General features: G+C 42.1%; 1 protein-coding gene across 2 annotated transcripts in view; it reads left to right on the plus strand.

Annotated features, from left to right (window-relative positions):
* The first annotated feature begins 14,610 nt into the window (after positions 1-14,610).
* Positions 14,611-25,858, plus strand: part of SLC2A12 (solute carrier family 2 member 12) — a 44,494-nt gene continuing 33,246 nt past the window's right edge. For both annotated transcript variants that reach the window (XR_007905311.1, XM_051792587.1), the window contains exons 1-2: positions 14,611-14,922; positions 22,583-23,902. Coding sequence is in view for 1 of the 2 variants with exons in the window: in XM_051792587.1 (XP_051648547.1) it covers positions 14,808-14,922; positions 22,583-23,902 (1,435 nt within the window). In the remaining variant the exon portion in view is untranslated. The remainder of the gene's footprint in view (positions 14,923-22,582; positions 23,903-25,858) is intronic.

The following is a 25,858-nucleotide window of genomic DNA, read 5'->3' on the forward strand; positions in this document are numbered from 1 at the left end:
TACCTTCTCTATCTCTCTGCCATGTTCCCCCCACAGATGGGTGTTGCAAGGAGTAAAATTTTGGCAAGTACTCAGATTGCCCAGAGACAATACAGCCAACACATTCAGTGCCCTATTGTGAATAGCTCCCTGCCTAACACCTCTTGCTCTCTCACAGACAGAAGCTGAACTGCTCCATTGCTGATGGGGACTGCGGTAGCTCTGAGTGTCATGCAGGAGAATGGTCCCCTGTCTCCTTACCTCCTTTGGTGGAGCATAGACAAGGTGATGCTTATAGAGGGCTGAGGTTAGGAATGTGAGTAGACCCAAAAGTGTGCAGAAGAACAAGGAGATAACCGGGGTAAGGCTTTGCAAAGAGTTGAGGGCAGAATACAGAAGGGGAAAATATCTGCCAAGGTGCATATGAACTCATTAACTGGTTTATATAAGCCATCGCTCATGGAGCTGCACAGTGTTTGGCAGCTGTATTTGCAGCTGATATCTGTTGATTCATGAGCAATGCATGAGTTTCTGGGAAGAGATTCTTTTTGTTTCCCATTGCCTGGCCCCTGATCTGGTCTGTCAGCAAAGGTGAAGTTCCTGCTGGTGTGCTATGGGCTGTGCAGCACGAACTGGGCTATTGTGTGCCCTTATCTCCTGGAGCAGCAGGATGTGTGATGATCCTACTCCCCTCTGGAAAAGCATACTGAGGCCTTTAATTGCATTATTCATGGAAAAATACAAACCAGACCAATATAGATAGGCTGTAACTCTGCTCTAGGATCTGATCCTTTTCATAGGATGGAGTGTCAAGGCGAGGTCATGTTAAGGCCTTAGGATAACTGGTTAAGTAAGGCTTCCAGCTGACTCAGCTGCAACGACACAGAGAGAACTGCATGGTGCAGCTCAGTGGGAAGAAAAGTGGGATGCAACATTGCTGTAGGGAAACAAGGAGAGCTGTGAGAAGCCTCAAATTTCTGCAGCAGAAAGGCAGTTTTGGTACTCCCTTTGGGATACTCCTGTTGCTAGATGTGTGAAAGACAGGGAACCAATTTAACAACTGCTGCTGCCACCCCGGCTCTGATGATCTATATGTTATATAGTGTATCATGACAAATTATTTGATATTAGCCACCTGTGATGCCACTCAAAATGGAGATGTGACAACCACTTACTGAGCTCAGTCCGAGCTGCAGGGAAGAGGTAGGGTAGCTGAGGGCACAGCGCTGCAGCAAAAGCAGTGCCTAACACCAAGTATGTCTCTTATGAGTTAAATTGTTGCTGTGACCCCAGACTAGAACCCCATATGGCTGCAGTGAGGAGGCAGCAAAAGTGCCACAGGCCAGGGTATCTGCCAGTCTACTGCCAAGTGTTACAAACTTCGGAGTAGCCATAGGGCTAGTCTCAAGCCTCGGTTAATGTATCTTGCCATAAAACATCCTCTCTGATCCTCAGTTACTGAGCTGGCCACAGAAAGGGAGGAGCACAGAATCTAATTCAAATCCTTAATATTTTGCTTTTTAAGTTTGCCCTCAGCACTTCAAAATAACTGCTCAGTGTACTTATTTTGGTATGATCTAATTTTTCTAAGCTATCCTGTATAGTGTGAACACACTAGTACAGAATTAAAGTGTTGGAGTTTTTTTGGTTGGTTGGTTGAGGTTGTTTTCCAGAAAAATGCTCAGCTACCAAAGCAGAAATCTGTGTGAGATGGTTCTCAAATTGGTACAGTTATTCCAGAATGATTAGCTGGCCAAATACATCATATAGTTAAGTCTCAAGTGAACTTCTTGAACTGAAATTATTCTGTTCTTTACAACAGTCTTCTTTGAAAAATACAGTGCTGGTGACCTCTAGTGGAATAAAAAGACATTTTTCTCAAGGTTCTTCACCCAGTGTGTGGTTGGGCACTGGAACAGGCTTCCCTGAGAAGAGGTCACAGCACCAAGCCTGACAGAGTTCAAGAAGCATTTGTTCAATACTCTCGGGCACATGGTGTGACTCTTAGGGATGGTCTTGTGCAGGGCCAGGAGTTGGACTCGATGATCCTTGTGGGTCCCTTCCAAGCATATCCCGTGATTCTGTGAAAAAAACCCCTATTAAAAGCAGGGAATTTCCTCCCCTCCAAACTGTATTAATCTGAAACCTATAAAACAGAAGCTTATTTTGCCTGTCTGTGCTCAAGAAGCCCAAAGCAACAATACAAAACTGTGAGCTCAGAGTTCTGATGGATTTATATAATGCAAGAATTATGATATAATCATTAACATAAAGGAGGTATGTGACATTGCTGAGCAAAGGCGAAGAGCCTGTAATGGGTAATTCCCTCCATGCCTCTTATGAATCCCACCTCGGGTCTCCTGTTGTTCTTCCTGTCACCAGATGGTGAAGAATGTGAAGGCAGTTGGAATCTCGAAGATAGACCCTCAATGACACCCAGTAAGCTTGAAACTTAGCAAGGGTAATCTTTTTGCCAAGAATGCTTTCCTCTTCCTGAAAAAAAAACTGCCTAGGTTTGTTTAAATCAGGAGTTAGGACATGTACAGGCATGCTGTAGCTTAAAAGCTGAAGTTTCTGAAGGTGATATCCTCAGTGAGCATGTTATATCCTTCCTTCCCAGCTCCTGGTGCCTGAGGCTGTATCTTGCCTTTCACTCTCCTTAGGAGGAGAGAGCTGCCCCCATCCAGCCACCTCAGGGAGTTTTGAACTGAGCATGGTGAAAAAAATTATCCCATTTTGGAGGTAGATGAAAGTTGAGCTCCAGTCCCTGTCTGTGAAACCAATTTGGCACCTGATGCTAGGGGAGTCACTTACACCAGACTTTCCATGGCAGTTCATTTGTAGATGCCTTGTTTCTTAAATGCACAGAAAAGAATTGCAGTAGGAACACTACAATAATTTGTTATTAATTCTTAATAAATATTAAGAATTATTAACAAATTATTGTAAGTTGGAGGCAAATCTGTTGTCACCTCCACAGTGGTCTGTCCCATGTCTGCTTCTCTTTTTTGCTTTCTCTTCCATCACTCATGTCATTAGTAGATGTGTGTGTTAACTTTTTGTGGGAGACCACAAACAACACCCAACTGGGATGGGAGCTGCAGGCACATGGGAGGGCAGAAAACTAACAGATTAGTATACAGAGTTGAAAAAGTGTGAGAAATAATTCAGTTAGTAAGATCACAAAATTACACATTTAAGTAAGAGTAATTTATTACAGAATTATGAAGTGAGACTTGGTGGGTTGGCTAATAGTTCTGCAGAAAAGTAATTGAGGTTGTAGAATACCCTACACTATTCATGAGCAGTAATGTTGGTACTGTTCTGAAGAAATGTGAGGATAGCATCTGCAACATATAAGCAGAAAAAGTAACACGAATGAGTAATGAAGAAATTTTTCTGCCTTACTCAGCACCCCTGAGGCCTGCACTGGTGTTTCATGCTCCATATTCTGGGCAGCATTCCCCAAAGAGAAGTGTGAGCCAGTGAGGGCTCTGGGGTTGAGCAGGAGATATCCAACGCCTTCAAAGAGCAGATGAATATACAGTTTTTCACATACCCTGGGGACAAAGAAAGGAAAGATGGACTAGTGCTTGTACAGAGGATTTAAGCTAGACACCAATCTAACAATGAGCATAATTAGGCACTGGAAGACACCTGCCTCAGAAGACAGTGAAATCTCTGGTTTTAGGCATTTTTTAAGAACAAGTTAGACAGGAACGATTTAGCAATAGGGATGGATACCCAGGGAAGACTGATATACCTGACCTTTTGTTAGGGCAGGAAGATGGATTAGATGGCCTACAGAGGACGCTGTCAGACTTATTTTTACTCTTTGCATGATCTGAAATGCTAAAGCTTTATTTTCATCTGTGTTCCAGATTCCCAAGTGCAAACAAAGTCAACGGTAACTGCCTTTCTATGTTTTAAGACTTGCATAATGCTAAATTGTAAGGACAGTGCCCAGGTTTCTCAGACCGGGCATCCAAATATAAAGGATGTTTTGAGTTTTAAAATGACACATCTTAGTTCCTTGACCCAAATGCAGAGTTAGTGCTACCCATTCATCTTACTGGCAAGTTGTAAAGCTGGATTAATTCAGGCTTATGAAATTTTTATATATTACAGTACCATGTAGCATTTTATAGGGAGATTGTTAACCACATTTCCATGACAGAGTATTTCCATTTCCGAGGTTAGGCTGGAAAAAAACAAACTATTAAAATACTCACTAGCGCTTTAGGTTATAAGGGTAGCAGCAATAGCTGTGGTTTTGCAGTTTGAGCTCAGATGTACCACAGACCTCCAAATTATTAGCTTATTAGCTAATAATCTGCTCTGTTTAGGTTGTCCCCCCAAGTTCCTTAAAATGATCATCTCACTCCATGAGGATAAGCATGGCCAAGTCAGATATGGCAATTCGCTTTCTGAGCCCTTTCTAATAACTAATGGTGTGAAACAAGGCTGCATTCTTGCACCAACCCTATTCACAATCTTTTTCAGCAGGATGCTCCAAAGGGCCACAGCAGACCTCGATGATCAGGACGGTATCTACATTCGATATCGTACTGATGGAAGCCTTTTCAACCTAAGGCGACTGAAGGCCCACACCAAGACCTTAAACCATCTTGTCCAGGAGCTGCTTTATGCTGATGACGCCACCCTTGTTGCCCACACAGAAGCAGCTCTGCAGCGTTTAACATCCTGCTTTGCAGACGCTGCCGAGCTTTTTGGGTTGGAAGTCAGCTTAAAGAAGACAGAAGTTCCCTATCGACCAGCACCTCAGGAAGTCTTCCATCATCCCCATATCACCATTGGCCAATCAGAGCTCAAATCAGTCCAGCAGTTTAATTACCTTGGTAGCCTCATCTCCTCAGACGGTAAGATTGACGGAGAGATAGACAACAGGTTAGCAAAGGCATATAGTGCTTTTGGAAAGCTTCATAAAAGAGTTTGGTGAAATAAACACCTGAAGAAAAGTACAAAGATCAGTGTTTACAGAGCCATTGTGCTGTCTACTCTCTTATACGGATCTGAATCATGGGTCATCTACTGCCTCCACCTGCATCTCCTAGAATGCTTCCATCAACGCTGTCTCTGCACAATCCTAAACATCCACTGGTCAGATTATGTGACCAATACATCTGTTCTAGAACAAGCAGCAATCACAAGTATTGAGGCCATGTTGCTGAGAACACAGCTGCATTGGGCAGGACACGTCTCCAGGATGAAGGAGCACCGCCTCCCTAAGATCCTGCTTTATGGTGAACTTGCCACCAACTGCCGCATGAGAGGAGCCCTGAAGAGAAGATACAAGGACTCCCTGGAACAACATCTCAGCCTTGGCCATATTGATCAACATAACTGGTCTACTCTGGCCTCAAATCGGGAGGCCTGGAGACACACCATCTATAACGCTGCTGATGTTTTTGAGAAAGCACGCAGGATCACCCTTGAGGAGAAAAGACAACGCAGAAGGAATCGTGCCTTGCAGAATATACCACCTAAGGAGTCTTTCTGCTGTGCCTTTTGCAACTGGACACATCTATCTCATATTTGGCCTTTTTAGCCACCAACGCGCTTGCAACAAACGTGAGTAGAGCCCTTCCCAAATCTTCGTTCGCAAAGCCCAGCCATGATGATGATCTGCTCTGTGTACTGAATAAAACTGTTCAGTTTGTGAACTAAAAAAACCTGTGTGTGAAGAAAACTGTATGCAGTACGGATATTTGTGCATATGCACAAAAAACTGAGTAACAGAAGCACGAATACTGTCTGTTTCTGGGATTTACCAACTTCTGCATAACTGCCTTTTGTAATAGTGTTTCAAGGTGCCCTTGTGCATGAAATCAATCTATGCAGTACTCAAACATGAAGAACATATATATATGACCCTGAAATTAGCTCAGTTGGTTAGAGCACAGTGCTAATAATGCCAAGGCTGTGGGTTTGATCCCCATATGGGCCCATCCAACTCAGAATATTCTGTAATTATCTGTGATATGAGTAATTGAGATAAATCTGTCTTGTCATCAAGAAGAAGCTGTTAGTTTCCTTTCCTTGCTCAGTTAAGAGGGGAGACACAACACAAGCTGTTGCTGAGACAGTTGTGAGTTGCTCCCTAGCTTCCTCTTTTCCAGAGCAGCACAGCCCAGGCAGGAGCCACATCCACAGGGAACCAGGTGGCCTCTGGCCCAGCCAGCTCCCAGAAGTCTCTCCTGTTGAACTCCCAGCAACCTACAGACATCAAACATCAATTCGATCTGCCAGTCACTTGGAAATGAAGCTGGAGGGATGGAATGATGTGGGAAGTCTCTGAAAGCAGACGTGCCACATCTCAGAGTAGCCTGTGCCATCTGCACAGTCCATGCAGTAGGTTTAAGCCCATCTGGCCACAAGCATCTGGCCAGCTGCAGTTACTATGCAGAGCAGTAGCACCTCTGCTCTTTCTCCAAGAAGCTCCCTCCAAATCCCACTTGCTCCATGGCATCGATTATCTATGAGGAAGCAGGATCTGATAAAGAAATGACTGAGACTTTGATAAGGAAAGTGGCTTTACCCCTGCACTGAGCTAAACTTTATGAGAGCTAACTACAAAACTGTGCTTTGTTCACTCTTGTTTGACAAGACCTGCTGAAGTTAGAAGTTGTACTGAAAAGCTAAAGCATTGTGTGCACCCTGTTTGCTGTGACCCCAATCTCAGACATTCGTTCCTAGGAGGCATTCCAGCTTAGAGGCATTGCAGTGGCTCTTCAGGGCACTGTGAGTCCCCAACACAGCACATGCTGTACCACTGACAGCCCCCTGGGCTTTGCCAGCGCCTATTTATCACTGTGAATTTAAACAGCTAATGCTTCAGTGATTAGTCTGAAGCAGAAAGGCTTAAGCCAAACTAAGCAGCACAGAGTCTGAATCTGAATGAGAAGGGAGGGAGGAGGGTGTCTGCAGAGTGAAGTCCCTCATAGGCTGGCAGACCATGCCATGGAAAAGGCAAATGAGTACACCAGGACTTCTGTAGTCTTCAGAGAGGTCTAAGTCTTGATACTAAGGTCTTTTGTTGCACAGAAGTAAGTCAGCTAAGCAGCCTCTCTGGGATGACAAGGATCTTGGGAACAGATGGCAGTTGCCTTCTCGCAAGGCTGTGTCTGCCTCTGCCAGTGGTGTGGAGGGAGGCAGCAGCCCCCCCACCAGCTGCAGTTCTCAGCTTCTCAGGGAAGTCATTCATAAAAATGCTGGTAAACTAAACAGAAAACTACAGGAGATGGTTTGCTTCTACGAAAGATGTCACAAAATCAGCTTTGCCCAGAGGTGATATGTACCTTGGGCTTTTAAGAAAAGCAAATTAAAACTCCAATGCCGGAAGACCAAATGCCTGCCCCTGAATAGCACCAGGCTGCAATCCCCATCAAGCGCTTTTGGAGGATGTATGTCACGAATCCCCTCTGAGGCTACAGCCTGACTGAGACTTTCTTACCTAAGGAGGTCCCCAGGGGTCCCACAGGAACACACCCAACAGATCCATGTTGGATAACAAGGCAGCTACTGCCCACCCAGGAACAGCCTGCCTCCAGGAGCTACACCAGCTGGTGTGAGAGGCCAGAGAGCTGGTGCCCAAAGGGCACTCCCTCCTCATAGCAATCAGGAGAAAACATCATTTAAGTGGGAAGAAAATAAGCCATTTCCTTCCTGACCTCTCTCTGCCAGTCAAGTGCCTACCTGCCCCTCCAGGCCATCACAGTGGAGAAAGGAAACTGTCACGTCCCTGTTGAAGTGCTGCCAGCATAATATTACCTCTACCTGTATTTCAAATGATGAGATTTTGGTGTGTGCAGAGGCAGAAAAGGATTCTGGGGCAGAAATCCTCCATCTCTTCCAAACAGCCTCTCTTGTGTTGTCCTGGGTTCTAACAGATCTGTCACTCCACCTACTCAGCTTTCAGTATCTCCAGCTCTGAAGGGGAATGGTGGTCTCAAAGTAAATTTTCCCCAGACAGTGAGTACACTGTCCATTAAAGCCCATCTTTGCTACCTGTTAATGGGCCCAGGTGACAGTTGTTCTGGGGAACAGATGACCTAAACCTTTTATAGCATTGCAGGATTGTCCACTGCTCATTTCTTTGTGCCCACTGGGTGAACACAAAATGACCTGCGCTTCGGAGGCTGGTTTCATTTCCTGCTTGCCTGCAACAATTTGAAAACGTTGATGGACTTTGGAGAGCTTTACCCAGACATTTGGTTTTAATGAATGCATGTAAAACTGCTTTCAGTTTGCCAGCTGTGGTCAAAAATCAGCAAGAAGTTGAAGCACAGTGTTGATGACATTTTGTTGTTTATTTTTGCAACAACAAGATTTTCAGGAGAAAACAAAACACTTTCTCAGTGGAAATAATTAAAACCATTAAAATTACTGCATTTCCTGTGTGACTGACATATTCCATGTGGGAGAAAATGTTTCCCAGCAACAACAACAAAAAAAAACATTTCAGCAGCTCAGATATTTCTTAGCAATGTACATACTTTTCCGGTAACTGGAACAGGCAAAGGGAATTTCAATTATACAACACAATTTTTAACAACTCATCACAAGAGTAAAGAGCTGTATTAGGGAGGGGTTTGAACATACTGAATCTTAACCCATGACACTGTTAAAAGCTTAACAAAAAACAATATTTATTACCAAGAGGTGGCCAACAAAACAAACAAAGCCAAAAGGGAGGAAGGAGGAGAGAAATAAGCCCCCAGCACGACCTCCCCAGTTACCCAGCTGTTGCCCATAAAGTTATCTTACCGACCTAGAATGCCCATAGTTACCCATAGCAGAAGCTGCATCCTTGGAGAGTCAGTAAGTTCACAAACTGGCAGGAGTCCCTGCCAAAAGGCAACATTGTCCTTGTTGTGAAGCTAGCTCTCCTCCAAGAAAGAGCTATCTGCTTTTTATACAATTAATTGAGTGACCACAACCTCCCAGGTGTGGCCAGCACCTCCCAGCCAGAGGCCCTCAGTCCCACCCCCTTGGTTATGTGAGTGCATCTCCTCTGCGCACGCGTGGCTTTCCCTGCGCCTCCGTACTGCACTCAGGGGGGTCTTTTTGAAATGAGTCTAGGGGCGTCCTTCATCTTTGTCCTCCTCAATCTCTCCTTCAAGCAACCTTGGAGGACAATTAGCCAATCACAGAACACCAATTAAAAGAGTTTATACAAGAAGCTCTCTTCAAGGACAACTTTCCCATTTATCAGTGCTTGTCTTCCCATAACTTGGCAGGGAAAGAGCAAAACTTTCACAGATGGTGGGGCCAAACACAGACCAAAAGTATCAGCATAATTAACCCCTGATACAAGAGCAAAACCCCATTTCCACTGCACAATGATCTTAAGGGCTTCCATTTTTGGCACATTATTTGGAAATTCCTAAAAGCCACCTTATTTCAAGCAGTGGGTGACATTACTAACTAGCTGCTCCAGGCCCAGTCCTTGCCCCGGGACTGTGCAGTGCCACCCAATTTTATTTCAGATGAATGACTTTCTTTTAAATGTAGGGAACTGCTGTTTCTACAATCTGTTTAATAAAAAGGTACATTTGAAATATCTGAAGCAAATAGGAAAGATCAGTGTGTGATCAGTGAACAGCGATCAGTGAACAGCCATGTTCAGCGACATTCAGCGACTATTACAAGTGGCTCTTCAGGTTACCTAGAAGATAAAAGGCCTTTCCTTTTATTTGTTGGAAAGGTTACACTGTCATGAAAGTGGAAACCTGAAGTAAAAATTATTTTTTATTTTGTTTTCTCTGCTCAATTCTATTTGTATTGTATTTTCCAACTTCCAATTCTTACCTTCATTTTGATTTCAAGCTTCTGCCAAAACATAATTCTTAGTTGCTGACCCAGGCCACATTGTACTTCTTAAGAGTACTTTTAAAGAAGATGCTAACAGAAGACCAAAGAACAAATATTTGTGCAGTGAATTGGGAGGGACCCTGGAGGGATTTGTGAAATGTGGTGAGCTCTGGACTGTATTTATGATCTGATTTTTTTTAAAGCCAGATAAAAATATATTGGTATAAATCAGTGGCTCTCAATGAGTAAGAACATAACAGAAGAGAATTACTTAGTAAGAAATCACATGACTCAGAATGAAAAAAACTTGTGTTCTCAGTTCTGTCATGAATTTTCTGTATGTTATCACACTTTATTATTTATTTACTTACTAAGTATTATCCACTTATTGATGTATTTATTGTTTATTCAGTTGCAAAATGACACAAATGGCATAGTTTAAATATGAAATTTATCTTACATTTATAAAAAGCATCTTTGCAAAGCTGAATTGCAATTCATTTGCTGCACAACAGTAATAACAATTATCTTTATATTCATAGTTCCCCAAGGATGGATCATTTTACTTTCTTGAGATAACTCTGTCTTTTTCATTCGGTTCTCAATGCCCTATGACTGGAATTTTGGCACATTTTCCCCTTCATGTGTATCAGTGGGTCAACACTAATGGTAAAGGTTATGTATGTTTTTTTAGTTTGGTACTTTTTTTAATAAATGGTATCTTTAATAAAAGATATTTTGTTTTGGGGTTTTTCAATTTCTTTTTTTTTTCTCTCCTCTCCATGTCACTTTCCTTCTTTCATCCTCCCAGCCTTTCTCCTGTTATTGCATGCCAACTATCTTATGAACCTCTTCTGCAAATGGTGAACTATTAGTTCTGAGAGAAAAGCTCAACAATCAAAGATGAAGGCAATGTAACTTAAGCTGATATGTCAAGAAAATCCTCTCCGCAGTTTTGCTGAAAAGCTTTGTTTCTACATTTTAGAATAAATTAAATGGGAGACTTCCACTATCTTCTTTTTGAGACTCATCAAAGGTACAGAAAAATAAGACGACCTTCTTTACTCCATCTCTGATAAAAATTGCCTAAGAAAACTGATTCAGAAAACCCTTCAATTCTTAATTAATTTCTACTGGCTTAACTCCAACTACCCCATCTCTCCACAGTCCCAAATTTGAGTTATTAGATCACTGTAAACACAAACAAATACAAATCACGACCAGATATTTCAGAAGAAATCCCTGCATCACCCTCACGGGTTTTCCAGATTATCCAGCGATTTAATACGAATATCTTCTCTTTTTTCTAGCCTAATCATGTTCCTAATAATAAAGTGTTTGGTCAGTTTTGAAAGCAAGGAATTGAGAAAATACCAGAAAAGATGATTTCTTGCCAACCACATGTGGATAACACTGACAGAGGAATCTCATGACAGTGAGATTCATACTCCTTACTTGTCTCCTGACCCTCTCCTGCTTTGGGTTTTTAAATCTTTTCTAGTCTTATTTCTCCTGAAACATGTGTCCTCCTGTGGCATAGCTGAGGAGCCAGGGCTTCTACCCTTCAGACCATTATTAAGTCATTGCCCATCCCAGCATTTGGGATTTGTTGCCTTCTGGAATATTTCTCCCTGCTTCTTGGTTCCAGTAGGACTTTCTTTCTGGGTAGCCATGAGAGGGGCAGAACAGGTGCAGTCCTCTCCTAGCCTGCCAATGCTCCAGCAATCCCCTTGCCCCTGATCAGATGGACACCTTGTTCTTGGCACACAGCCCCAGCCAAGCGATTGTTTGAGCACTGTGCACAAGCAAGGCAGTAACAGGAAAAGAATATAGAACTGAAAAGCATTGAAGCACACTTCCTTTTCTTCCTTCTTATCCTGGTCATGTCTGTCCTACTGGAGTTTTTCTTGCTTGCTTGACTATTTCTTTCTGGTGGGAAGTGGAGGGGGTGCAGGGCTGTGGAATCAGGACCCTGTGGCTGCCAGCAAGGGTTTCACAGTCACTGCATTTCATGAGATCCCTCTACAATTGGCTGGACTGAAGAACCAGCACAGGCTGTTTGCTTTCTCTCCCTCTGTTTGCTTTCATTGGATGGAACCAGCTTTTTTCCAGTTCCTTCCTTTTCTGGGTTCCCATTTAGCTCCAGTTAACACCAATAACACCAGCTCCTCAGATTTTTGCCACAGTTTTGATAACAGATTCTTGCACCAGCCAAGCTGTGGCTTTTCACTATCAGCTGGCTACTGATGACACCACAGCACATCCCTCATAACTACACCATGAAAGCAACAGATCTCAGGATATTTCACATTTCCACTTACTGGGAACATTTTTCCCTGAGATCATATTACACCAATACTATGTTTTTGGCTTAGGTGTAACTGAGGGAGCAGGTTGAAGCCCAGGAACCTCCCTGGTACCTCTGCAGCACCTGCAGCTCAGCACAGCAAGGGTGCACTGCCCTCTGGACAGCCCAAACACAAGTCCCCAGAATAATGATGTCTTCCTTCATTTTCTGCATGGTCATTATGGTTTGTACTGTGTACTGGCTGCTTTACTCTCTGTGCAAGCTAGGTACATACCTCTTGAAGTTACCACAGGGGCAAAGTTAAACCATTGCTGTGTTGCAGCTGGCATTGCTACCATGAAATAAAGGCAGAACTAGAAAGGAAAAATGGATTATTTGGCTGGATTTCTGAGTAAACAAGTAGGTAAACATTTAAAAATCAGTCTAGGCTCTGGCTTCTGAGGGGAATATAGGTAGCACTGAACTCCAGGGGTAAACAGTTAAAAGAAATTCCACTGTTTGTCTAAAACACCTTTTTTTTTTCTATTAAAAAAAATAGTGAAATTCACCTTTGTATTCGCTTAACATAATTTCATAAAATCTGTTCATTGTAAGATTTGTGAACTCAATGTAATGCAGCCTTTTCTTTTTATTAGTTACTCCTGGGGGTAGTATGCTTCTTGTTCAGGGGAAAGCGCAGTTCCTGACAAGCTTTTAAATACTCCTAAAGTACATATGTGCCAGTAGATATATACAATCAGCATATTTAGTTGGAAGATGGCATTTAGTTTAGGGAGTTTTCGACCAGAAAGGGCTGCAATTGCATTACATCTCTTCCATCAAAATCGTAATACCCTGTGGCTGATGAGTGATTCAGCAGGAGGAGTGAACCTCAAAGCATCCTCCAGGGCCACACGTCTGGAAGCACAACTTTTGTCGCTGTCAAGGTGCCACAGGCACCTCTGCAGTTTTCTGACATCTCCAGGACCATAACACATAAAGGCATTTGGGAAGTGGGAACAAGCATGTACCTATGGAGTTAACTGAGTTTCCACAGAGCTCCCACTGAGCAGAGCTGTGGGTTATATGAGGTGTGGGCTGTTAGAGGAGGTCAGTTACACGCCACATTATAGCAGAAGAATCTTATCACAGCTGAGTTTGATCTATGAAAATATTTCATTTCCTTCCCAGCCTAAACAACCTCTCATTTTCTTCCAAAAACATACAAATAATTTGTTAAAAGTTAACATTACTTTTTGCACTTATGCCGTGAAGAAACAACACATCCCCGGATGTGGCAAGAAATTGTTAACAGCCTTGATAGCATCCCACACTGCCTGACAGGAGGACATCTTACATGGAAAATATGTTATACATGAGAACAGAGCTAGACTGACTCATTCAACTACATGTCAAAAGCACTGCCCCAAACCAAACTTCCCACTGGAAGCAGTGCCCCCGTGGCAACCCTGGCACTCCAGTTTCTGAAGCTGACAGTGAGGCAGCTGTCAGATGGAGCAGTTACAATGTCTTTTGTCAAAATTTTCTTATTAAGCAAACATCGATAAAGGGTGTATTATGCCTGTTCTACTTAAGGAAGAAGTTTTTAGGAATTCTCCTTTCTGGAAATACTGCAAAAGCTACCAACTTTCCACCTCTACCCTTCCCTCCCACACTATCTGCAGGCATTAGTGTATTTAAAATGAAAACAACCAAGACAAAACAGCAAGTAATGAAAGACAGCACAAACAAGAAGCCTGCAGCACTGCCAAATTATACAACAGCGATTCCCACTGGGGATAGCTTGGACAACTTGCTTCATGAGACCAGTGGGTCTGCTGAGAGGATTTGGAGGCTCTCCCACCAGGACTAGGACAGAGCAGGGCAGGCAGCCCCTGTATGCAGCTCACTTGCACCCTCTGTAAGCTTTTCCTGCTGCTGCCATCCTGCCTCTGGCCACTGCATCTACAGAACCAATAGGGATGGAGTGACTCCCAGCAGCTGTCAAAATCAAGCCTTTGACTGAATATAGCTGAGATGGTATCAGTTTTCCCACAAATAATTGCCATGGAAGAGAGGGTGGCTTGCCTTTCATTTGCTTATCATGTAGGTCTTTGCCATGAAAAGTCCTGATTCCTACTGTCACAGACTGTAAAGGACTGCCATGGTTTCTTTCTCTCCGCTATTTCTCACCATAACTTGCTCATAACTTACAAGAATGAAGCGATGCTGTGCGTGTGCGCTTGGTGCCCTAACTTTAGCTGACACAGCAAATACTTCAAACCCTCCCCTTCAGTGTGCTTTCTCTGCTAAAAACCTGTGCGTATGAACAGCAGAGAGAGGAGGAAAAGGCAGAGAGAGAGAGAGATCTTATAAGTGAGTGGGTAAGGAATGTACACTGAGCTGTGCCTGAAAGTCTGATGTCTCCAAATATTTGTTAAAAGGCAAAACCACCACTTCCGAGAGAGGGCCCTCCCCTCGCCTGCAATAGGCTCCCCAGAATAGCAACAGCCTGTGTCACTGCAAAGGGCAAAGCCTTCTGAAATAGCAACAAAGTTGTTCACAAACCACTTTGTGGTTTGCATTTGGTTTCAGCCAGCTTCAGCAACTTGTTGCCATGAGGAAAACAACCTGCACTTTCCTGGCCGGCCGGGGAAGGATCGCTGCCCTGTGAAGTGCTCCTGCCCAAGGTGCAGAGGGTGTGGCGATGGTAACTGGGCAGAGCACGGAGGACCTCAGCCAACAGAGCCAGACAATGAGAGCAGGGGAGGATGAGGAGAGGAGGCAGGGCAGCAGCTGCCGCCAGCTCCCAGCTGCAACAGGTAAGCTGAATGCCAGCTGTTGGCCAGCAGCAGCTGCTCACCTGGCTAGTGCTTGGGACTGGGGGAGAACGGCCCCATGAAGCCAAGGGACTCTCAGGATATGCTGTCTCAGTTTCTGAAAGTGCAAGAGGGGAACATATGAGTAAGGAATGGGACTGCCAGCTTGAATTTTGAATGAAGGTTTATGTGGTACTTTCCCTAAAAGGCCTCGGTCCTCTTGCTTGTGCATGTGCTGTTTGTTGTGTAAATCCTTTTCCTTTATGAAGATCAGTCACCTGAAAAATAGGAGAACCCGTTGCCATCTCAGATAACAGCGGTCTTTGCATACTTGGGAGCAATTCAGCCCTTTTCACCAAAGTGAGTGGAGGGGGGCCAGGTAAACACTGCACCTGCTCATGAAGGGAGACAGTAGAAGGGAGAGGGACAGGGTCTACCTCCTGGTTTTACTTCCTTAGCATCTCAGGAAGAAACAGGGTTTCTGTGCTGATGGCTTCAAACATCAACTGTAGCATTTCTTCTGCAGAAAATCTTTTAGTCCAGAAGCTGAATTTTATAGCTGTTCATCTTTGCTGTCCTATCCAGCCCCCTTTTCTAAGCTACAGCATGGGTTTGCATCTTTAGATTCTTTCACTGATGATAAGATCAAGGGGAAAATGCCCCAGAATTATGATATTTCTCACCCACAAGACAGCTGTACCCAAACAGCACAACATGGTCATAAGCCAGAAATTACTGTCCCAAGCAGGTTTTGTTCACTTAGTACTGAATGAACTAACTAGCCCATGAATGTTCAGATACCATAGGCACAAATGCTTTGTTGAAGTGTAATAATGATCAGCAAGCAACATCTCCTGATACCTGGAAGCAGAGGTTAATCAAGAACAGAAAGCCAGGAGGTGTGCAGAAATATTTATCATTACCTTAGGGACTGAGAGGAGCAATGCAGATGGTTGTAGGATAGCCTTATGAAAGGGAAGCATAGCAGTTACAGTGAACAGCAAAGTTTCTGCAGCACAAGGGCTAAGGTTAGAAGAGTATGTGCAAATTAGTCACTTGACATTACCCTGAAAAATTAAATCAGTAACCTGAGGAATTTATAATCACCTAGCTAGGAATTAAAAGAACTTGTCAATTCTCACAGGAAACTAACAAATCAAAGCCCAAATGCCATTTAATGAAGGATCAGGCTGTCTGTTGACATAATAAAAATACATGGCAGAGCAGTAAGAGAGGACATGGTCAAGGTGGGTCTGTCCAGCATGTGCATCCCCTGTCTTTCCATCACTGCCAGGGGCTTCTGTTCATGAAATTGAATATTATTCACAAAGTACATTTATCACGCTTATGCTGTACAATGTATACAATGCTTTCCACCATCAGAGGAATTTAGATGTGTGAAAATGTGTGATACATTAGTTTTCTTCTGCCATCTTTTTTAGTTCAATTTACAAAATATTTGTCTTGGGTTTGCCTTTCACACTTGGGTTGTCAAATGGTTGTGATCCCACATGACCCTTACTATTTTTGGGTAAAGTTAATATTTTCTGAGATTTTCCAGCTCTGTTTGCAACATAGCTTTGTCTCAAAGCCACCATTTTTTTCATCCCATAGGGTCTTGTTGGCCAAATGTTTTAGATCCTGTGACAGATTTCTAGATGGCCACTTAGATCAGATGTGTCCTAGCTAATAGGAGAAATGCACCTATTGAGCAGCTACCGGATCTAAAGAAAGCTCAGGCCTTGGACTAGAGAAAGAGAGTAATGTATCTCTTTATACCAGACAAGTGAATGAGACAGAGAAAGTGGCTGTGACAGTGCAACAGAGATCATGATAATATGAAAATAGGATAATCACCTTATGAGAAGCAAACCCACAATTTAATTATGCAGCAATGCCCAATACATGCCATAAATATTTATCCTAAAAACAAAAAATGTGATCCACCTGCTATAAACTTTAGCAAAATCTTCTTTAAAGACAATGTGGGAAATTTTAAGTACTATTTCCCTGGAAAGACAAAGTTTTTGTATGTCAGACAGTACTCAGATGGAAAAGAAATATGTTGTTAAAGATAGCTTAAAAATTTCAGATACAGTTGTAAGATGTTTTAAGATCTACCACGGATAAAAGTAGATACCTTGTTCTATGGAAAAAAGGAGATTCCATACTGTGGATTCATATCTATGCAATGCACTCAACTCATTGTGGTTTTCTAATCTGAGCTTATTAACCAGTGGTTGACATTAACCTCTGGTTAATGGTATTAACCAGAGCTTGATTTCACCTTCCAAATGTCTAAATAGATCAAAGAATTTCCACGGATTTAAAGAATACATATTTGACCTTCCAGAAAACTGTCCTTCCCTACCAAACTGAGGCATTTTTCACCTTAGATTAAATCAAAGTAAACAGAAGAAAGTATAATGGTGGAAGAGATTGTTGAGTCCCCTCCTATCAAAATAGATATATTTGCACAGGTTACATAAAGTAATCTCCCCTCCTCTCCAGCTCAGTAGTTTTCTTTATGCACACTGCATGATCTCTTGGGAGAAAAGAAAGAAAAACTACATCACAGAAATATCAGTGTCTGGCCTAACTTGGAGTGTACTACTGCAAAACTGAGCTGGAAAGGGCTCCCAGGCACCTTTCCCATACCTCTCCCTCACACGAGGTGAGTGAAGAGTGGTGTTTCCCAGCTCAGCTTGATTGCGGATCTTCCCTGGCACTGATCATTTATCCATAATGCCCATAAAATACATGCACAGATCAAATATTGTACCTTTGGAAGGACTTTATTTTCCCAAATATCTTACTGAAAATAAGTAAAGGGGCACACCCTTACTGCTTGGCCCCATCCAGCCTCATCAGCACTACACTACCCTATACTACAACTGCACTTGGTCTCCTTTTCAGGAACCAAGCATAAACATTTCCAGTGAATGTTCTTAAAGATAGGTTTTGGTTGCCAAGTAGTGCTGCTTTTGACTTGAATAACAGTTGTGAGAAACCACTTTGTTTACATGGGGAAACTAGAGAATAGAGTTTCGAATCACTTGTCACATACCAGCCACACACTCGTTAGCCATGGAGTTTGTGGCAGACAGAAAGAGAAAATTCTCTGGAAGCCATCATTAAAATATTTTATTCCCCCGGGCTGCCCACTACCATGTATTTTGCAGGCATCTCATAAAAATAAGAGAAATATATATATATTTTAAGAAGCTTTTTTTTTTTAAAAAAAGGAATGCCTGAGAACTGCCAGCAACATCATTAGAAGTGACACTTAAAAGGATTGTGAATACAACTACTGCAACATGCTTTATCTGGAAAAGTTAAAGGAAAACATATGCTGAAGTCAGAGGCAATTTTGCCTAGAGGAAGGCCATGGAGGAAAACTGAGCAGAGATTCAGGGTTTAACTCAGCAGGCAGTTAAGAGCAGGCAAGTGTTGGGTACATCAGTTAAAACAAAACCTCATAATGATACAAGGACGTTTCTCAGTAGAATAGTGGCTGTGAGGGACAAGAGATACTGACTTAACTGCTGAGTTTGCTGTTGCCAATGAAGAATGACAACGTTTCCCTCTGCATCACATCACGATCTGCTTTTCACTCAGAGGTGCTCTACTTACAGCCCTCCACCATTTCTATACAACTGTGGGCGAGTGTCATTGGATACATGAAGAATGATACCAGCTGACCAAGTTAAAACAAACTAACGAAACATTAAGACATTGATCAAGTTGCTCTACTTGGAGAAGCAAGAAATATATGGGCTTGAATGCTTCCCTGTCAAATTCCCAGGTGTCCAAGCTCCACATCCAGCTTGTACAGCCTCTCAGATTAAAAACAAATAATCATCTTGGTTGCTGTGATCTGAAGACCACAGGCTGAGGAGAGCACAGTCTGAATTGCAAAGAACCATGCTGATGGTTCAAATATCTCTCTTGAGATATTTGACTTGGCGCTGTCATGCAGAAACTGCAACCATACAAACATGACGCTCGCACATTTAAAGAATTAAAAGCTATGCAGAACACAGACTTCAAAGTATCAATAGGGAGCACTGTCCATGCTGCTGTGTTTCTGCTGGAGAGCCTTAAACTCAGTTTTTGTCCCTCTGTTACTAAACATTTTTTCTCAATTGCTTGGAAGAAGATAATAACAGATTATTTGTGGGTGATACAGGTGATGGGTGATTAATAAATGGGATATTTCACTGGTTGAATGCAATCTGGATGGTTTGGCCTGCTGACTGTGAGTGAATGTGCTGTCTGGGGTTCCTCTCTGCTAACTTTAGACATCTGCATCTGAGCAAGCTGCACAGTTGCCTTTTATAGACAATAGAGAGAATAGGCATCCGGCTTAATTCAGACATCTAGAAGTGCCTATTTTTTGCAGCTAGTTTAAAAAGAAATCTAGGGATGCTGCAGATCTCTCACAGTTAGGTAAGTTTAACCCATTCTATGTATTTTAATACAGACAAATGTAAAGTGATTTGCATTCCTCACTAGGATGCAAAAAGGCAGGCCCTATTTAAAGGAAAGGCAGTGCTTTGGAAAGAACCCAGTCAGTAAAGAAGTTGGTTTTCCTGTAGGATAGCCAGAAGATGAGCTCCTTTACATGGCTTAGACAAGCAGGGAAATGTCCACCAGGAGTGGGATAATTATGTCAAATTCCTATCTGGCACTGTGCAACCACTGCAGGAGCACTGGTTCCAAATCAGAATTTACTGAAGAAGCTGATGATCTGGATAAAGTTCAGAGAACAAGGTTTTGAATACTTAAGGGATTGGTAAACTTATAAAGCCTCACAGGCTAAGTAGCTAATAAAGGAGATGTCTGTGGGATGACTCAATGACAGGCTATAACTTTGTACTTAGCAACCACAGATAAGTGCAAGGAAATGGAGAATGGGATCTGATAGCTGGAAGTTGAAGTTGCAGAAATTAAGTCTAGAAATAATTTACAGTGAAAGCAATTAATGAGACAATTTATGACATAAAGTCATTGGTTTTCAATCAGTAGCAATTTTTAAATCAAAGCTGAATATTTTAAGTCGCCTAGTTCAAATAAAGTGTCTTTTAAGTGTGTCTGAAGGATTATGTTATGCTGTTCATGAGTGTCAGACTGGATGACCACAATGGTCTCTTTTCCCTTCATAATATGCAAATTGAGGCAAAAAAATCTTATGTTAAATCTATGTGGCTCATTGACATAAAATACAAAGATATCCAAGAAAGCACAAACACCATCACTGAACAGTAGTTCGGGCAGATCTGTGATCAAATTAGCTGTTTCACTTCTGATACCCAAGATCATTCCTTCAGCATAACACTGTATTGTTATCAGCCCTGATTTCCAAACAGGGTTCATTGGACGGGTATATTTTCTACATCTAATAATATACAGCCAGCAAGCAAGTCAAGACTATAAAGGGGAAGGAGAAATTAGTTTTGCAATGATAAAACAAATATTGCACGCGTGCACTGGAGGATGGAGCACGTGTAGCACAAAGCAGCTTAGCTGGAGTTAGAAGTACTTCTGCTGAATTACTGTTCAATGTGTGAAGTAAGGACAGCAGGACCTTACTCTAACCCATGCACTAACCTCTATCTAAAATAAGCGAACTGATCTCAGATACTGCAGATATAAATGAAGAAAAAGCTTTAGACATGATACAGATATGGACAACACCGATATAAAAAAAGATTGTTCCATCACTGGAGCATTTTGCAAATTTGTTTCTTGTATTTTCTTCAAGATGTCCCACCTCCATCTGCCCTCCACCCTCACCTTCTGAAAGACTTTTCACAATACTCCCATTTCCCCCATGTCCTTATGGCCCATCATGACAAAACCACGTGCTTCTCTCCTATCTCTTATCTATCTCTGGTTTTCGAGCCACACCAGTTCAGTGACAGAGTGAGCTGAGGTGCATTGGGTGTGCTCAGTATCTCATGGCGGCTGCTGTTTGGCTTCTGCTTGGCTCAAAGTTAGGAGAACTAATATGTGATACTAATTTTAATAGACTTAATGGGCTTACACATCTGCTCTGATCCTGGAGGCAGCACTTATAGTCACACAGTTATACTGTGCTACTCTCCAAAATAACCCATCTGCCTGTGGAGCAGCTGCAGGGTGGGATGCTGGGCTCACACTGCTTCTGGGAAAAGCTAGGGGAGCATGAGGTGGCTTGGGGCATAACCAGGCCAGGGATCATGCCAGAAATTTAGTAGGGTATGTGGCCACATGCCAGGGTCTGGGCCTGGGCTCTGGCAGTGTTTATTTTAGTAGTGCAGATGTACTGCTAGGGCTACTCTCCTCCTCTCTTTTCATGATTTGCTTTCGAAATGTAATATCCTCTTGTCAAACGGGACTGATCCTTGCCAATGTGCTCAAAAGTTACTGGCAAGGAACTCCAGGCAGTGCACATGATCAAAGAGCCCTAATGCCTTAGAAAAATAAGCTAAAAATAAACAAACTGTATGTATCATTTTCAATTAGACCATATACCACTTTCCGGCTTGGCTGGAAAGTACTTGTTCCAGGATAATTAACTAAAATACGGACTCTGTTATGCTGCAAAAGCTACCTCTCCTCAGACACATCCTACTTCTCTAACTAAGCAGAAGTCAGAAGTCAATTTACTCTTTTCCTAGTTGCTTGGCAGCCAACATCATGATGAGAGGAAAATCATGCTGGGAGAAAGAACAAGGCCAATAATAACAAACTGATATATTCCTCAAGGTTTAGGGTGCAAAAGGCTTCACAGTTAGTAGAATATGATCAGTCAAGTCTATCTTGTAACAATAAACAATGAATCACAGTTGTATAAAATGAGTTTGTTTTAAAGTGGACATTCAAAGGCATATAATCTCCATTTGGTTTACGTTTTCACCATCTGTTTCTTATTCCTGACATTATAGCTGTCATAAACTATGCAAAATATTTGATCCTGATATTCCGAAGAATTCGAGATTAGAGATGAGCAAAGCTCAGAAAGTTCATGAGTTTGTATCTCATAGATTGGTTTCCCTAGATTATCCCATATTTCTGGATCAAACTGGTGCTCATTGAATAAGTCTCCATTGGCAAAATAAAAACACTTGTACCAGCAGCCTTCATAGCATCCTCAGGTGAAGCAAAGGAATTAATAAGTGGTGAGGGAATACTTGTTACTTATTCAAGTCAAGGTTGAAGCGGTTTGGATGGGAAATTACTGCTTTGCTTGCCCATGGTACAGTAGTTGGGTGGATGAGACTTCTTCAATTCAGTACAGGAAAAACACTGAAAATATCTCAAGGCAAAAATTGCTTTCTTACCAAAAGGCTGTAATATAAATGTTGCTTTTTACAATGATATTCTGAAGCAGAAGGTTTGATTATTTAGGACCTGATCAAAACTTTATTGACTTCAGATCAGGAAGATAAGGTACCCAAAAGCATTAAAATTAAAGAGGATTTTATATAATTACTTATTTTTCCCCCGAAGTAGTTTTTTGTGTCACCACTGCTGCTGGATATGTATGGAACTTAAGTGCTTTGCCTAGAAGTTACAAATAGATTTTTTAAACCGGTATATCAAATAAAGTTATTATTAATTGTCATAATGTTACAGAAGTCACTCTTTCAAGTTTTTGTGTTTTATTCTCTTATTTCAGGTTGTGGAACATTTACCTTTCTATCTTCTGCTATTGCTGCCATAAGTGGACTTCTGATGGGTTATGAGTTGGGCCTTATCTCTGGAGCTCTTCTTCAGATAAGCAGCATATTAGCACTCTCTTGCAAAGAGCAGGAAATCATTGTAAGTTCCCTGCTTTTTGGGGCCCTATTTGCATCCCTTACTGGTGGATTTCTAATAGACAGATTTGGAAGGAGACTTGCTATTATTATTGCATCTTCTTTACTTGTGTTGGGGAGTCTGATTTTACTGCCCTATGAATCATATGAGATACTTATTGTGGGACGGATTGCCATAGGTATTTCCATATCATTATCATCAATTGCGACGTGTGTCTATATTGCTGAGATTGCCCCACAGCACAGAAGAGGCCTCCTTGTATCATTAAATGAACTCATGATTGTGATAGGCATTCTCTTTGCCTATATTTCAAATTATGCATTTGCCAGCATATCTCATGGCTGGAAGTACATGTTCGGCCTTGTGATTCCATTAGGTGCTTTGCAAGCTATTGCCATGTATTTCCTTCCTCCAAGTCCTCGGTTTCTTGTCATGAAAAATAACGATGAAGCTGCAAGAAAAGTACTGGAGAGGCTACGGGAAACGTCAGATGCTACTAAAGAACTTACTGTGATCAGGTCTTCCCTGAAAGATGAACATCAGTATAGTCTCTTGGACCTATTTCGTTCAAAAAACAACATGAGAGCCCGAATGCTGGTAGGACTCACTCTAGTCTTTTTTGTGCAAACAACTGGGCAACCCAACATTTTATTTTATGCATCGACTGTTTTGAAGTCAGTTGGGTTCCAGAGCAATGAAGCTGCCAGCTTGGCTTCTACTGGAGTTGGAGTAGTAAAAGTCGTTAGTACAGTCCCAGCCACAGTTTTTGTGGATCAAATTGGAAGTAAAACTTTTCTGTGTATTGGCTCTTCTGTTATGGCAGTATCGTTGGTCACTATGGGCTTAGTGAACCGTAACATACACGTGAATTTCACCAGTGTCTGTAGAAGACAATCTCCAGAGGATTTCTTTCTCCAGAGACCAGGAAACTTCACTATCACCAATGGGAGTCTTAAGGACCTCTTTGCTAGCTTGACTTCAACAGAAAGATCATCATTTGATGCAGAGAAAAGCCCAGATGTTGCCAGGACAGGAGAACTGAACAGGACTGCATTGCCAGGAGGCAAAAGCACAGCAGGGTCTCACATGGAAAGTGGGGAGGTTCCTGTTGTCCTGAAATGGCTCTCACTGGCCAGCCTGCTTGTTTATGTTGCTGCATTTTCCATAGGTCTTGGACCAAGTAAGTGTTTCATTCTTCTAACTCTTTGTAATGATTTACTTACATTATTAAGTGCTGGGATGACATGCCCAGCTTGGCATTACACAGTAAGTTGAGCAAAGCAGTGTTTTCTGCCAATATGCTCTGGTATTGTCACGGACCGCCCTGGTGGGCCTGGGGTGTATTTTTTAGAAAGAGGTCCTGTCCATTAAGGCCAATGACCTAATCTACCTTCCATTCTGTGAAATTAATTATTCCCTCTTCAGTCAAGTTAATAACTGCTGTGGGCTTCGTACAGCAAAATTATGGGGCCCCTGGCTATCCTTCCTCATTGTGTCTATTGTGTCCTTACGTTGGGAAGATTAATATGTAGGTATTTTCTGATGCTAACTCATAAACCCAAGATAATTATAGGCTCTAGACCTCTGTATGGTATGACATCATCAAATCCATGAAATACCAACATGCCTGAGTCCTGCTGAGAATCTGTCCCCTTGACTATGTAATAGTCTTCAGATATAGGAAAGACATCCAAGGTATCATAAATCATGAGCAAATTCTAATATTATTGCCTCTACCTGTGCTGAACAACATAAGTGGAAGGACACAAAGGCATGTCACTATACAGCTAAGGTACCTCTGCACCTGCCATCACACTTGCACAGTTCCCATTCTCTTCAGAGAAGAACAGAATGTTTGTCATTCCAAGGGACTAGAAATTAAATCTCTCCATTTTCTTTTGTTTTGTTTCGATAGCACTTGCATATTATTGTTCTTTGAAGGGGTTGATTTTTTAAGCCATACTGCAAAACCCACATGCACACAGTCCATTATTTATTAACAGAGTTTATGTGCTTTTGCACCTTGGCTCAAACTTGTCTTGCAAACAAACTGTACTCCTGTTGTACTATCATGATAAAAAGCTTGCCACAAGGATACAACCTTACAATTGTACTAACAGCAACTTCCCTGCAGTATTTGTTTATTTAAAACATTACTCACTGGGAGAGCAGCGTGAAATAAGCATTCATTGCTGGAGCAGCAAGCTTGACTGTGTTATTGCAGCATTATTCCTTTCCTTGAAGATCATCTTAGCGCTACTCTGCTTTTGATGACATAGGTTTAAAACCAGGGGAGAAACCCTGAAAAGAAAATGTTACTTGAATTTTACTTGGGTGTTTCAAACACACATTTAGCGACCCTTAGAGCAGGGTCACACATTCAGTCTTGGCCTCCTGTTGAAATCTGCTTTCCTGTTGACCTGGCTGTAAATGGGTTCCTAGTCATTTGAGTTGGGCTAATGTACAATTAATGAGAATGATGTCTACTTTCTTGAGGGTTACAAAAACTGATATGTGTTTGCCAGGCTGATCTGAGAAATCTTTGAGGCCAGTGCTTGTTTTTTGACCTCTTTCTTGACTTGAAAGCTCAAACGCTTTCAAACAGAAAATGGGAAGGAACAGACACCATCTCAGCTCCAGCATGTAGAAATTGTGTATGATAAAGCCACAGTGAGGCAATTTTATCTGACAGATGCATTTGCCTATCAAGTGAAGGCCAGGTCTAGGAGACATACAGGTATTTCAAATTGCAGATAAGTACTTTCAAAGCATTTCCATGCCTTTGAAAGTACACTATTCAGTTAAAATTTACAACATATAGAAAATGCAAGTGATTAAGTACCAAGAGATTGTTGGAATCTGCAAAGGCTCTATTGTGGTTAAATAATCTGGGTTGAGATGCACGGTTATAATTTGCGTGTCATATACAGCCAACAACATCTGCTGCCTGGAGCCCAAATCTCTGAATGTATTTTCAGAGCCTATCTTTCTTATCCTCAGTGAATCTATCTTAGTGTAAAGAAAAAAAATGAGCTCCTCTGCTTATATAAAGCAAACAATTTTAACATGTTTATGTTATTCATCTCTAAATCTGGGCTGTGGTCTGGACCAGACTGTTCATCATTGTCTACTCAGC

This window comes from Manacus candei, unplaced genomic scaffold (assembly GCF_025592945.1).
Source record: "Manacus candei isolate 608988 ecotype Guabito, Panama unplaced genomic scaffold, ASM2559294v1 h1tg000034l, whole genome shotgun sequence".
NCBI classification, from domain to species: Eukaryota; Metazoa; Chordata; class Aves; order Passeriformes; family Pipridae; genus Manacus; species Manacus candei.